This window comes from Chrysemys picta, chromosome 14 (assembly GCF_011386835.1).
Source record: "Chrysemys picta bellii isolate R12L10 chromosome 14, ASM1138683v2, whole genome shotgun sequence".
Taxonomy (NCBI): Eukaryota; Metazoa; Chordata; order Testudines; family Emydidae; genus Chrysemys; species Chrysemys picta.
Window position 1 is genome coordinate 34,766,309 of NC_088804.1, and position 15,464 is coordinate 34,781,772.

Below are 15,464 nucleotides of genomic sequence, written 5' to 3' on the forward strand. Positions count from 1 at the left end.
CATTTTTTGGTTTGTTTTAAGGTTTGCTTTGCCTTTTTCCCCCAGTTAACATGGACATTAGGCTAAATGAATCCATTAAGCTGGCCTAATGTATTTGAACAGAGAAATCTGTGATAGCTCCTAGTTGAGCGCTCTGATTTTTGGTGGGTTTACAGCAATGGTAGAGCGTATGTTGAATAATTGACACTTTAGGTACATAAGACAACTAATTTTATCAAGGGGTTGTGGTGCCATCACCGGGAGATGAGCTGTCATGTTTTTACTAATGTGACTGGAGCCAGAAAATGGAATTCCAGACATACTGTGAAGCTGGTGGTGGTTTGCAAAGGTTTCCAAATCAGCATGTCTTTGGGCACGCTTCCCCCCTCCAAATTGCATCAGACTGTACCTTTCAAAGCATTTCCCTTTGGACCAGCTTATAAAACGGAGGGCTGGAATTTTTAAGATTGAATGTGATTATTTGCTTGAAAAGTCCTGACAATTACACGCTCAACTGACTATTTGCATGCTCAACTATTGCAACTGGTGTAATTAACCACTGGAACAATTTACCTAGGACATTCTCCAGCATTCAGTATTTAGCTCAAGAGTGGGTGTCTTCCTAAAAGATACACTGTGGCTCAAAGAAATTGCACTTGGGTATGCAAAAAGAGGGCCATGCGTGTGCAAAATGGAACTCGTGTATAAGTGCTACATTTTTACATGGAAGGTGATCTTTTGCATGTACAGACATATTCCAAAGGTATATCTTGGGTGACAGAATTTGAAAATATGGCATCATTTTTATTATTAATCTGACTGTATGGTCAATGAACAGTGGTACCTGCTGTTCTCTTGAAGATGTCAGCATAGTGATGAAATGAATTCAAATGTCCCTGGGCTGATCTCTGTTGAAAACACACAGTTTTAACATACATTGCAGGCATGTTTCAGCGGCTTCACTGAGTGTCTCCTTTTTGGACAGGATTTTGGGAAGTGCCCTCGGTTGAGACTGTTTACTCAGGAGTATATTCTGGCTTTGAATGAACTGAATGCCGGCATGGAGGTGGTGAAGAAGTTCATTCATAGGTTAGTTACAGTTATTTCTATGGAGTATTCTCCAACCCTGTGAACATGTTCCTCTTTGTGGCTGAGATGAAAAACAGGGAAAAAAAAATCATTTTCCTTGTGGATAACCATGGAGTGGCCAATGTTTGTTGAAACACTGTCGGTACTAGCAAGCACCAGGGAAAACTAGAGGTTCATCAGCACAAATTTGCCTCCTGAGGGCCTGATCCTATGCCAGTTGAGGTCCATGGAAAAACTACTGATTTCAGTGGGCTTCGGATCAGGCCCTTAAGTGAGAACTCTTATCTAGTGCCCTGCTATTTGTGAACCTTCACGGTAGTCTTTCTTTAACTGGGCTACAACAGTGCTGCAGTAAATAAACTCAGGAGCAGCTTGATCCAGATCTCAATGCGATCATATTCAGTAGGAATTTCTGGGGTTAAATCAATCTCCCTTAACTTCCCCGAATCTCTGTTTCCTGTTCTGGGACCCCTCTCTGCCGAAAAATGTTGTCACCCAGAGACCCCTTCATTACAGTAATGTCGCCTTTTGGTTACTTCCTCCCACCACTATTGTTTCTGTTTTATTTTTCAGCATGCACGGTCCCACTGGACAATGCCCCCATCCCAGGGTCCTGCCGAATCTTGTAGCTGTCTGCTTAGCAGCCATTTATTCTTGTTATGAGGAATTTATCAACAGGTCAGTATGACTTTTCCACACTATGTTCTGCTCGTTTACAAACTGTGTGTGTGTGTGTGCACACACACATACATACACAAACGGAATTAGGTGTGTTGAGCCCTTACCCTGTTGTATTTGTTTCCATATATCTTGTGAGAAACTGAGCATGTCCTGTGAGTGCCGAGTACCCTTGATTCCCATGGCTAGTCCCCCTGGATGTAATCCACTTACATAGATAATGCAGAGATGAGGTTTCTCACAAGTTCCCAGTGTAGAAAGGGGGTGTGCAGGCTGCAACATCTTTCAGGATGGTGAAGCTCAACACCTTATAGTGCTCATCTTCCTTTGCACCTTCTGCCCATCACCTTGTAGGGGAGACCTGCAGTTGTGACTAGGTCCTATAGAGATGCACAAGGTAAAGAGGCTTCCCAGGCATCCACACAAAGGTCCCTTCCAGTCTGGGGCTATGTGTTCGTGACACTGGGACAGCTCACAACCTGAACGACGAGCTAGCTGAAATGTAGACTTCAATTCCTTAACTCCAATGCACAGTGACTGTCTCCCCCACACAGTGAGCTATACTAACAGCCAGGAGACCGCTGATTTCTAAAGAGGTGTAAATATCTGAGAGGAGGCCGCCTGTAAATCGTAGTGTAAATTTAGCTCCGTACCTGGGTCGGTTTCCAACCGCAGTCTGTTGTCATGAGACATTTAACCGGTCGGATTCGTGTGCTACCACAAGATCGATGTTAAAATGGGCCTGGTGTCAGGCTACTGACGTACTTCTACGTTTTTCAGTCAACATCAAGGGCTCTTTCTGTTTTTGTTTCCTACTCATTTATGCCTATCTGATTTTCCCCATATGTGCTGGCTGTCTAGTAGCCAGCAAAATTTCCTAACTAGAGGACTGTAGACCAGAGTCTGGACATGTACTATATTTAGTTGCACACTTGTACATGAATTTCACGTCAGCTTTGTGTACCTCGGGTGAGAGTGCAGCATTCCCCGCCCCTTTCTGTTGAGCTGGCACAGCAGTCAGACTGATGGAAAGTACAAATCCTCGCAGTATAAGGGCCTGTGGAATGGTCCTTCTGGGGCTTTAACAATTTTCATCGAGTTTTGTGACCCAAATAAAAAGGAGAATCATAATCAAATGGGCTGGGGTAAAATACAGTGGGCAGTTGCAGCAGAATGTGGCTTCTCAGCCCCACTGTCTTCCCCATCTTATGTCTGTTATGTTTGTTACTAATGTTATAAGTTTCTCTTTAAAATGCAGTCGAGACAATTCTCCAAGCCTGAAGGAAATTCGGAACGGCTGCCAGCAGCAATGTGACCGAAAGCCTAACTTACCCCTCCGGCTTCTCCACACGAGTCCCGACCTGGTTTCTCAAGAGGCCACCTTGAGCGAATCTCGCCTCAAATCGGTCATTGTCACATCGAACGAGATCCACGTGGAAGTGGAGCGTAACAACACTGCTAACCAGAAGATGACGGCAAATGTCGGCAACGATAGTGAGCCCAACCTTATTGATTGTCTGATGGTCAGCCCCACCTGTAGCACCATGAGCATCGAGCTGAGTGCCCAGGCAGACAGGATCCTCGGCTGCTACGTGGAAATACTAAAAATGCTGTGAGTGACTTTTTACAGCCTTTCGTATGTCGTCATCTTAATAGTTAGGGGGCTTTTCCCAGAGGTCTGTCAACTCCAACATCTGTGTGCAGCCGGCAAGATAAGACAGGGTTGTAAATCTAATGCTAGCACTGAAGTCCAGTGTCTGAAAGAGGCATCTGGTGCTGCCAATAAATTCTAAAAATAGTATTCGGAGGATGAAAATGGAAAGCTTTTTTGTACATTGAGACAAGATATTGTTGCTGGCAGCTATTGGTCATTTATTACCCACAAAACATTCCCATTTCACCCCTCTGGACCACTGAGGATTATTGAACACAAATTCCAGGGGGTGGAACTAGCTCTTCTCTTACTAGCTTTAAGAGACACGGTCCCGCCTTAGGCCAACACCCTGTGTTGTGATAAGCACCACAGCTCCCATTGACTTCTGTGGGAGTTGAGTGAGCTCAAATGTCCCTCAATAGGAACTCAGCTCTTCACAGGATTGAGCTCTTAACGTTTTTCAACTCATTATGCCTGGGTTTTATAGGTGGTTCAGATTTCCCTCCCTCACAAGCTACTCTGTTTATTAGGCAGTCCACGTGGTACAATGAAACCCAGATAAATAAACGACTGCTCAGGAAACCATTACAGAATGCTTGTGATAAAGATGAATTAGAATTTAATTCCATACACTTGGGGATATTTTAACATGGTCTCTGAGACATGAAGTTGCCTAATCAGGCTAGTCTTTTGGATAGGTTTCACTGGAGCAAGTATACTTTCAAGAGGGATTGATACTGAAAGGATTTTCAGAACTAGTTTTTTGGGGTGGAAATTTAGATTATCAACTGGATGAATAAGTAAAATCAAGGGACAACATGAGATGCATGGTAGAGTAGAAAAATTAGAGTGGAACATGTATTCAAACAGTGAAGCTGTGTGACCCAAAAGGATTGCATGTCAGGCTCCTGGGTTTTACACTCAGTTCTACTTCTGAGTTACAGTGTAATTAATAGATTCCAAGGCCAGAAGGGACCATTGTGATCACTAGCCTAAACCTCTCGTATACACAAGCCAGCGAACTTCCTGAAAATAATTCCTAGAGCAGATTTTTTAGAAAAACATCTAATCTTGATTTTAAAATTGGAGTGATAGAGAATTCACCATGACCCGTGGTAAATTATTCCAGTGGTTAATTACCTTCACTGTTTAAAATTTACACTTTATTTCATTGAAGAGCTGATTTGTCATTGAAGAGCGGATTATCAAATATTTGTTCCACCTGTAGATACTTATAGAAAATAATCAGGCCACCCATTACCTTCTCTTTGTTAGACTCAAAGGAGCGCAATCTATTTAGTTTATCACTGTAAGGCATGTTTTCTAATCCTTTAATCATTCTTGTGGCTCTTCTCTGACCCCTCTCCAACTTATCAACATCCTTCTTGAATTGTGGACACCAGAATTGGACACTATTCCAGCAGCTGTTGCACCAGAGCCAAATACAGAGGTAAAATAACCTCTCTACTCCTACTCGAGATTCCCCTGTTCATTCATCCAAGGATCACATTAGCCCTTTTGGCCATAGTTTTGCACTGGGAGCTCATGTTCAGCTGATAATCCACCACGACCCCCAAATCTTTTTCAGAGTCACTGCTTCCCATGATAGAGTCCCCCATCCTGTAAGTATGGCCTACATTCTTTGTTCCCAGATTTACATTTAGCCATATTAAAAGGCATATTGTTTGCTTGTGCCCACCTTACCAAGTGATCCAGATCGCTCTGTATCAGTGACCTGTCCTCATCATTATGTACCAATTCCCAAATTTTTATGTCATCTGCAAACTTTATCAGTGATGATTTTATGTTTTCTTCCAGGCCATTAAATGGCGTAGGGCCAAGAACTGATCTCTGTGGGGCCCCATTAGAAACACACCCAATCAGTGATGATTCCCCATTTACAATTACATTTTTGGACTTGCCAGTGAGCCAGCTTTTAATCCATTTAATGTGTGTGCCATGTTAATTTTATATCGTTCTAGTTTTTTAATCAAAGTGTTGTGGGGTACCAAGTCAAGTGTAAGTATATTATATCAACAGTATTACCTTTATCAACCAAACCTGTAAACTTTTTTTTTTAAAGTACCAGGGTTCATCTGATAATTATTTTTCATAAACTCATGTTGATTGGCATTAATTATATTACCATCCTTTAATTCGTTATCAATTGAATCCCGTATCAGCCGATCCATTATTTTGCCCTGGGATCAAAGTCCGATTGACAGGCCTATAACAGCGCAAGTCATCCTGTTTACCCTTTTTAAATATTGGTACAATATTAGCTTTCTTTCAGTCTTCTGGAACTTTCCCAGTGTTCCTATCCTCATTGAAATTCAACATTAACGATCCAGCAAGCTCCATAGCCAGGTCGTTTAAAACTCTTTGAGGCAAGTTCTCTGGACCTGATGATTTTAAAATGTCTGACTTTAGTAGCTGCTGTTTAGCATCCTCCCGAGAGGCTGGTGGAATGGAAAGAATGTTAGCATATATGACATGACTATATCATCTGTGTTTTCACAAATACAGAACAGAAATATTTATTGAACAATTCTGTCTTTTCTGCATTGTTATTGATAATTCTATCATTTCCATTTAATAATGGAGCAATACCATGGTTAGGAATTTTTTTGGCTCCAAATATACTTTAAAAACTCTTCCTTACTGTCATTATTTTTTTAGTTTTATAGCTGCTTTCATTTCCTCTCTGACCAGGTCTTTTTTCTTTGTTAAATCAGTACGGCCTCCTTGTTCGATTGTGGGGGTTTTGGATGTCTAGCAAAGTGTTCCTAAACAATTCCCAATTATCAGTCACATTTTTCTGATTGAACTCTTCCTCCCAGCTGATCTTGCTCATAACTATTTTCAGCTTTGTGAAATTTGCCCTTTTAAAGCAGCAAGTATATATATTACTGGTCTGGACTTTATTCTGTTTACACATTATAAATGTGATCAAGTCATAATCACTTGTAGCTAAGCTATTATCAATTTCTAGTTCTGGGATCAGTTTCTCTTTATCTGTCAAGAAATGGTCTAGTATAGAATTACCCAGTATTGGCTGCAACACTTTTTGAGTTAGGAAATTGTCATTTATAATTAGAAATGTCAAGGATGTTTTAGTGCTGGCAGCAGGAGACCTACAGCATATATCACTCAAATTGAAATCCCTCATGATTACACAGCTTTTTCCCCCCCTGCACATTATAATTAGGTGTGTAAAGAGGTGATCATCCTGTTCCCTGGTGTGATTTGATGGTCTGTAGCAGACATTAACTAATATCCCATCTTGTGCTTTATCTGTTAGCACATTGTTGCGTAACATTCAGGATCATTTTCTTCTGCGTTGTCAGTGACTTGGAAACAGGCAATGCCATTGCTGAGATAGAGTGCCACTCCGCCTCCCCTTTTGCTCACTCGGTCCTTCCTAAATAGGTTATAACCATTTGATTTTTAACATGCCAATCATGCAAATCAGCCCACCAGGTTTCAGTAATACCAACTAGATCAAATTCATGCTCCATAAAATAAATAAATGAAAGTGGTTCTGGGAAAACCACTAAAGTTTCCACATTTTTAATATTTTAATCATACAGGGTGTTGTAAGGGGTAAATAACTGATATTTGAGATGTTTGGGTTACAAGGCATTGTGGATGAAATCCTGACTCTGCCAAAGTCAATGGGAGTTTTGTCACTGACATCAGCCAGGCCAGAGTTTCACCAAATACGTGGGCAAGATTTTAATATGTACTCCCTGGAATTAAATAAATCAAAATGTGGTGACTGAGGACTTCCTAAAAACAAGAGCCAGCAGAGGCCCACGTTTCAGAATTCTAAAAATGTGCGAGTATGTTTTGTGTATGCTGTTACCACATTTGCAAGTATACTTGCAGACATGGCACACTTCGATTATATGCAGACAGATCCTGAAAATGTGGGCTATATTTATTGGCAAGGCAAGTTAAATCCGAGATGGAGCTGTCGTCATCCTTTTTAGCAGCAAGCTGCTGTAGTACAAAGTTTTGAGTAGGTTCCTCTTTGACTAGACTCCTCTTTCCTGCCCCTTAGAACTGTTAGTGTTAGATCAACACAGCATTTGGCTTTGGTTTACCTGGTATCTTGAGAGTCTGTGTGTGCGTAGGTAATGCATGAGATATACCTCATGTTCATCCCAGTCCCCTTGACTCTTGATATTTTCCATAAACACCATGAACTCCCAGTCCCAACGCTATCTTGGGCGCTACTCGTTTTTCTCATTAAGCATTGATGGTTTTATTGTTTTCGTTTCATCATGCAGCTGACACACATTTTATAAACACATTCACTAACGGGCATGTTCTTCCTTGTGGCCTACCTCCAACTCTCAGGTTACCCATATGATGCATCTGCATCGCTCTTAAGTCTTGTACAGAGAACTATGATTTCATTGCATACTGTACATTAATACACAATTTGTGACATGATCCACAGGTATTTTTAACAAGCTCCTCAACTGAAACAGTGGGGATGGGGAGCCATTACTGCTGGTGTGTGTGGGTGTGTGCACAAGGGTGTGCGCGCGCACATGTGTGCTGCTGAATTGGCCACCCTGGAGACCCAAGTACACAAAAGGGGTACAGCACATGACCAATGGGTACAGAAAAACCGGTACAAGTTCCTCTACCTGTCTTGCCAGTATGTCCTGGTCCTGACAGAAAAGGCACCACTTTTAACATAGTTCCAATGCCCTTCTATTCCCATTCAACCCCCTCCTCTCTACTGAGACTACTAACGAAGTTGCCAGTTAATGTCCCTCTGTCATTTTGGGTGTTTTTCCAAACCCGTCCTGAACTAGGAAGTTCTATATGCAATAACATTCATTATTTATTTAATTACTATATAATTAATTTAGGGCATATGGGAGTAATCTATTTAGCCTAATTTTAATTATTCAAAGTCTCACAAATAAGCATCCTTAACAATATCTTCAGAAGAGAACATTTCTTGTTCTTCTGTCTCCTGGACACTTGGCACTTTTGAATCAAAGAACCTTTGAGATATTAAAATGTAAAGTTATTCAAAGTAACCTCTAGAGCAGGGGTCGGCAACGTTCGGCATGTGGCTCGCCAGGGTAAGCACCCTAGCGGGCCGGGCCAGTTTATTTACCTGCTGACGCGGCAGGTTCGGCCGATCACGGGCCCCCACTCGCCGCGGTTCGCCGTCCCGGGCCAATGGGGGCGGTGGGAAGCTGCGGCTAGCACATCCCTCGGCCTGCGCCGCTTCCTGCCGCCCCCATTGGCCCAGGATGGCGAACCGTGGCGAGTGGGGGCTGCGATCGGCTGAACCTGCCGCGTCAGCAGGTAAATAAACTGGCCCGGCCCGCCAGGGTGCTTACCCTGGTGAGCCGCGTGCCGAACGTTGCCGACCCCTGCTCTAGAGTAACTCAGACTTTTTGCAACACAGAAGCTTGAGCACCTGTTTGACAAAATTCATCTCTAACCAAGTTCAGTTTTGTCATCCACATTGGGATGACTGTGATAGAACCAGGAATGTTTGATGCTCCAAATATATATCTTTTTATTTATTTATTTATTTATTTAATCCACCTGAGTAACAAAACACCATCATCATCATACAAAAGAAAAACCTATACTAATTGTTTGACAGGTATTGGCAGGTAAACAATAGTCTGGACAGATTTTAAAGAAGCTGTATTCTCACCTGGAATACAATATGCTTTTTGTCCCCATAGTGATGGATCAAACTCAGTGTCAAATAGACTGGTTTAAGTGATGATGATTCTTGTACACTGAAGAATTTCCCGTACAGTAAAAACTTGCTTCCACATAGAGCAAATTTCCAGCGTAATGTCAGCAAGGTCATCTCCCAGTTTCAAAATTGTAAGGAGGGAAACATCTGCTGACAAATTTGGCTGTATCTCCACTTCAGCTGGCTGATTAAACTCACACCAGTTGCAGGCTGCACATGTATGCAGGGGTCTCTGGGATTGCTTAGTCTTCAGATTACGTGGGAGTTCTCCTACCTTTAGGGCATATACGCAATTATGTTACCAAAAAAAGAAAATTGTGTTCCCCAGTTCATGTCTGGAGCCATCTACTGTTGTCAACCAGGCTAATATATAAGTGAAAAGAGCAGTTAAAGCAGCTGCAAGAGCAGCAGCCACAGTGCTTGTAAATTTTCCCATGACCATCTTTCCTCTTTATTATTATTATTTATTTCCACTGCTGTCCACAATGTGCTAGGTGCTTTCGAAACCTAAAAGAGGCCCAAATATCTTTCGACGTGGGCTATGCATGTAGTTAAGTACAGGACAGAGTTCAGTCCAGTGGCAGAGATGCCTGGAGAAACTTATACTGCTGCTATTTGAGCTTTGTATCTGCTGGGAACATTAGAGGACTTCGCTCTCCAAAGCTGTCGATCCAGCAGCACTACATTTGCCTTGAAAACAAGAATGCTGAGCATCAGAGACTACCGACTGCTTTTTCAAACAGTGGCAGCAACATTTTCTTACTGAGCTAAGTGAGTGCCCAGTAATAATGATTTCAGCCCTGAAGTTCTGGTCCAAATCTGGATCCACACTGCCTCAAACTCCAGGTTCTCTGATTGCACACATCCACTGCAGCTTTCCCAGCCTCCTCTGCATTCCCCAATAGGTCAGCACCATACCCTGAATATCCCAAGCAGATTCTCTGATGTCAGGTTTCTCAGGGTTGCCCTGGGTTGCTAATATGTTTTGGATTGTTTGTGCTGCATAGGACATGTGGGCAGATTTTCATTTTGGTGAAAGGCGATACCGGGAAAGGAAAATGTATTATGTCTGCAGGCAGATGATTGTGGTGGCCCTAAGGCAAAGGCAGTTTAGGCAGAGATTATTTAATTATTATTGGTGGCTAACATTCTGGACTGACAGCGAGACAGTTTTCTGGGTAAGTTACATTGTTTGCAATGGCAAGTGGTCACTCTGACAGCCTTCACATATTTAGCACCCTGATACCCCGTCTGCCCCTAGCTTTCCATGGACTCTGCAGATAGCCGCACGCTCAGTGTAACACCATCCTGACATTCATTTTTGCATGATTTGGGATTTTAAGCTGAAATCCTGAATAATGGCTGCACTGGGGCTTCTTTCTCGCAGAGGCCCTCCATGGGATTAAAGGGTTGTGATTAGTGAGTCGGAGCCTTCAGTTCAGCAACCATTGAACAGCTACATGGGAAATTTTGTCATAGGCACTTTTCATTATGCCTTCTGTATCTTTGTGCACTAACCCTCCCCTGCTGTGGCCTCTTTGTCTGGCTCATTGCAGTGGTTGTTAACATTCAACCAGAGATACTCCAACTCCCTTCCTTTTTCCTGTTTTAAACAGCCCTGACTTGTCCAACAGGGCTTCAGAGCTTTACAGGGACCAAAAAAAGGAAAAAAATCAACCTTGTGAGTGCAGTAACCTGAGGTGATCTGTAGAGAGTGAGAATGTGTTTGAAGAGGGAGTTGGTGTGAGGAGAATGAGACACTCCTGGAGGCTTCTAATAAGTTTTAGTTTTATTCTTGTTATTTTTCTGCAGTGGTTATTTCATGATTCCGTAGTCATGATTTGGCTGATACAACCAATTCTCAAGAGTGACTAGAAAAGGAGATTAGATGCATGACAAGCGGTTACCTGTATTCCATGTTCAGATTAAACTTCTGTGTCCAAATTCTAAATAGTTCACTTAAGGTAGTTTGCTTTTTTCCTAGTGTTTAAAATGGAATCCGGTTTATTACTAATGTTCCTCAAAGACCTTCCTCCACAAATGACACGTGCTGCTTGAAGTAGATAACATCCCAACTTTAACATAGAGAGTCACAGATTTCTGGCATGACTCTGTCTACAATGTCTCATTCTCTCTTCCCTTTTAATAAGCTGCTTTTTTTCCTCCTCCCAATTTCCTTTGAAGATCAGCCAAAAAAAAAAATTGATTAATGCATATTATTACTAATCACAACTCTCCAGATTGCACAAGAAAGGATTTTCACAGTGTAAAACTTAACCTGAGATGTCACAGTGACTTCACGTATTAAACCTCAAAGTAGGTTTAAGCTTTTAAGCTTAGGTTGGGAAAGATCTTTAGGTGCTTAACTCAAATGTGTATTGAAGAAGCCTTGAATTTCTTAGCCCAGTCTTTTGGAAATGGTCTGTCTCCTGGTTTAAAGGATCACTTTTCTAATTGGTTGCACTGTATCTAAACATCAGCAGTATATGTATAGTAGAACCTCTGTTGCTGCCCGATTGCGTATTTCTGGTTCCCAATGAGGTGTGCGGTTGACTGGTCAGTTCGTTAGTCTGAGGTTCTACTGTATTTAATCTCAAAGCTGTTTGGGAGCAAGTCGTAGGTCCAGTGACCGTAATTTTCAAAATGTAGCTGCAGATTGAGTATGAATTGCAAACGGTGAATAAATGGCTGCGCCCAGGAGGTGTTTGGCTTTGTCTGTCTTATACAGAGGTCTAGTGGTTAGAGCACAGGACTCCCAAGATTAATTCCTGCCTCTGCTATTGCCTGGATGTATTTTGCTTAACCTTTTTGTGCCTAAATTTACTCATCTGTAGAACAAGGATAATATCTCGCAGGCCTGTTGTGAGGTTTAATTAATACTTGTTTGTTAAAGGGCCTGGAGATTCTCTAATGAAAGGGTCTGTGTCGGTGCAGAGTGTTTTTCTTGCATTACCACCAGTCATGCTTCCAGGCAGGCCCATCCCCAGCTGCTATTACATTTGAAGGCATTAACTCCTACGTGGAGATGATGGAAAACCAAACCTGCTCCTCTAAAGAATTCCTTCTTTGGGACCTGCTCCCCTGAAGTACATAATGGCGCTGGCTCAGCGCTATTCTTGCCTAGTGTCTGTAAAACTGGCAGTGCTGAGAGCTATGCTCACAGTCCACAAAAGTGCTGTGTGTTTTCAGGAAGAAACTCTGTGAATGAAAGCTCAAAGAGTACTGTAGCTGCAGTGGGCTTGATTCTGGTCTCACGCTGGTTGTACACCGGTGTAAATTCCCTGACTGCAGTGGAGTTGCTCCTGATTTACACCAGTGTGACAGAGGGCAAGATCAGGCCTGATGCCTTTTAGAATCAGTGCCATAGACCTGAGGCTTTCTGTTGCAGAGCACCATACCTTGACATGAGATTTGCTTTGGGCCTCAAGTACTGAAGATAACAAGAGGGCAATAAACAAGTTGGATTTATTAGAGGACATAGCCAAGATTCTCAACTGTTGTTTGTTTGGAGTCTTGGAGAAAACTGAGTCATGCTGCCACCTTACACCAATTTCTTTTCCTGTTTCTTGACAAAGGCATTCGGGGAGGAGGCGGGAGAAATCTCTAAATCATGTCCCTAAACTTTACGTTGGCCACAATATTTGAGACCCCTTGCCTGCTAGGAGGAGCTGCTCAGAATGTAAGGGCTTGTTTATACTTAGGCGCTGGTTCGGCTGCGGGCAATCGAACTTCTGGGTTCGATTTATCGCGTCTTGTCTGGACTCCGTGCTCCCCGTCGACTCCGGTAATCCTGCTCGGCACGAGGAGTACGTGGAGTCGACGGGGGAGCCTGCCTGCCGCGGTAAGTTCGAACTAAGGTACGTCGACTTCAGCTACGTTATTCACATAGCTGAAGTTGCGTATCTTAGTTCGAATTGGGGGGGTTAGTGTAGACCAGGCCTAAATGTGCTAGCTGATTATATGATCATGAAAAAGCAGGCTGTTCTCTGGAATACAGGAACCAAAAATGCATGCCTTTCATTGTCATGTTTCCTCACTGAGTTACACGTCATATGACTGAAATGTGCCTAAAGTGGAAATCAAACGCAGGTCTCCCACATGGTAGGGTGGAAGAGAGACCACTAGGATATGGGACTATCCTAGCTCACAGGGCTCTTGGATCACTCATGTATGTGTTTTTTATGCCTTCAGACTCCCAAGGGGTTGTGGTGTTCGGAAGCCATAGCAGAAAAGGGTGCCAGGTTTTCCGGTGAGCTGGAGTCATAATACTCTTGGCTATATTTATTTGCCTCCCTTCTTAATTTGATCATTTTGATTGTCTCGAGTTGGAATTTCATCAGCGCCTTACATTGTTGTTAATCCTATATTCATGCATGCAGATTTTCTTTGCATCATTGATGTTTAGTGGACTGGATTTTACTGAATGTTAAAGTGTGTATCTGAAAGATTATGGAAAATCTGTTTTATATGTGATGGATTGACTAGGCCCCACTAGGGAAGGCTGGTAGGCCCTTTGTACGCAGCACTTTGTCTATATTTTTGTCTCTCTGGGACAGAACTTCTTCTGCTCTTTTATAACTGTTGGGTAGGTTCCTATGTTTATTGCCTGTTAACTGAGTAGTGTGATCTTAGTGCTATCAGTACACGATGCACATCCGAGAACATTACGCTTTGTTCATCTCTGAGGAGACATCATAATCTTGTGCCAAGTTTGAAATGAAGTTGGAGTCCCTACTCTCCTAGCTTTTAAAACCAATCTAAAAGGCGACAGTGCTAGGAAGAGCTAAAATCTCTCTTACGCTATCTTTTTTTTAGATCTTCCACAGTGTTTGTCTCATATTAAGAGCTTAGCTTGGGATCAGTATATGTTTCGGCCAGGAGCTCCTGGACTTCTTACTCATAATAAGTGGGGAGTGTTAGTATTTAGGACAGAGAACTGGGCATCAGGACCCTGGGCATCTATTCCCAGTTCTGCCACAGACTTGTCAAATCATTTACATTCTCTTTGCTTCATTTTACTCATCTGTAAATGGTTATAAAATGGTTGTAGTAATACTCTTTGCACAGCACGTTGTGGGGCCTAATTAATTAATTGTTGTTTGAGATCCTTTGATGAAAGAGTGTGGAGTATTATTTATCCAAAACATACCTTCCCTGCTTCTCCCTATTGACCCATCCATTCGAGCAGTTCCCACCTTGTGGGCAGATTGAGGGAATTGATTTTCCAGTAAAGGACACTTACACTTGAAGCCAATCATTCCCTCTAGCCCAGTTCACGTGAACATCCTCCTTTGGAAGGCACCTCAGATAAGGTCAACTATGTCTACAGACATTGAAGATGAAAATAAAATGAATCAAGTAGCAGGATACATCCTACTAATGTTTTACAGAGGGGAGATATTTCCACTTATGAATTGTTTCCCTTTCTTTGTGTGGGATCAACTTAAATAGATTTCTTGTCCTCTACCTTCTTTTGCTATGCCTTCCCTCTCCCCAGACACACATACAACACTGCTGAAGTATTTTCAAAACAAAATGTATCTGTGCAAAAAATGTCATCTTTGGAAAATGATAATGCTGTCTTTTCCCTTTCATGATCTAAATCATCCCTTGGTCCTTGTCTGATTTGAATGGCATCTTTCCCATGTGCCGAGTATTTTAATTTCTTTTTCTTTGGGCATACTTTCCTCTCTGGAGCAGAGAGTTTACCCTTTTATTCCATTGATTGCATGCCTCTTTGTCGTATAATGGAGCGGCTGCCTCTGAGAGGCGGAAGGAAAAACGGTCTAATCAGTTGTGAGTGCACACCAAGTGAAATTCACAGAAATCTCAAATTAACTATATGTAATTGTTTTATGAAGCAGGCCGTAAAATTGCACTCGTTACTTGTAGGGCAAATGTGAAGGCAGCTTTGTAATCTGGCTCATCCCCCACCCTCCACTATATTAAAAAAAAAAAATGGTCTGATTAAAGTTCAGAGTGGAGATGTAAATAATAATGGCTTGGTAACTGCAGTTCAAAGTTAGATGAAAATATTACCTAGCAATTAAATGCTAGAAGGTCTCGTAAACAACTAACGTCTTTAAGGTGACATGGAGGAGGACTCTGGAGGTCAAGTCTCAGCATTTCATTGTAAATATGTGATGTATTGTGCCATGCTGGAGAACATGCTGAAAATGAAAAGGGAAAATGTCACCCTAGATCGTTAGAGTGCTTCAGTAAATCAGAGAAGTTGCTGCTGCTTAAAGTAAATGACTTCTGACTCATTGAACCAACTGCTGACAGTCTGTATTAAAACATCTTGGTGCTAATAATGATGTT

At 42.2% G+C, this 15,464-nt stretch overlaps 1 protein-coding gene across 1 annotated transcript in view; it reads left to right on the forward strand.

The window, feature by feature from the left end:
• Positions 1-15,464, forward strand: part of CMIP (c-Maf inducing protein) — a 170,305-nt gene that overhangs the window by 138,024 nt on the left and 16,817 nt on the right. The window contains 3 exon segments of the mRNA XM_005292311.5: positions 965-1,068; positions 1,642-1,746; positions 3,005-3,358. Of these exon segments, the coding sequence (XP_005292368.1) occupies positions 965-1,068; positions 1,642-1,746; positions 3,005-3,358 (563 nt within the window).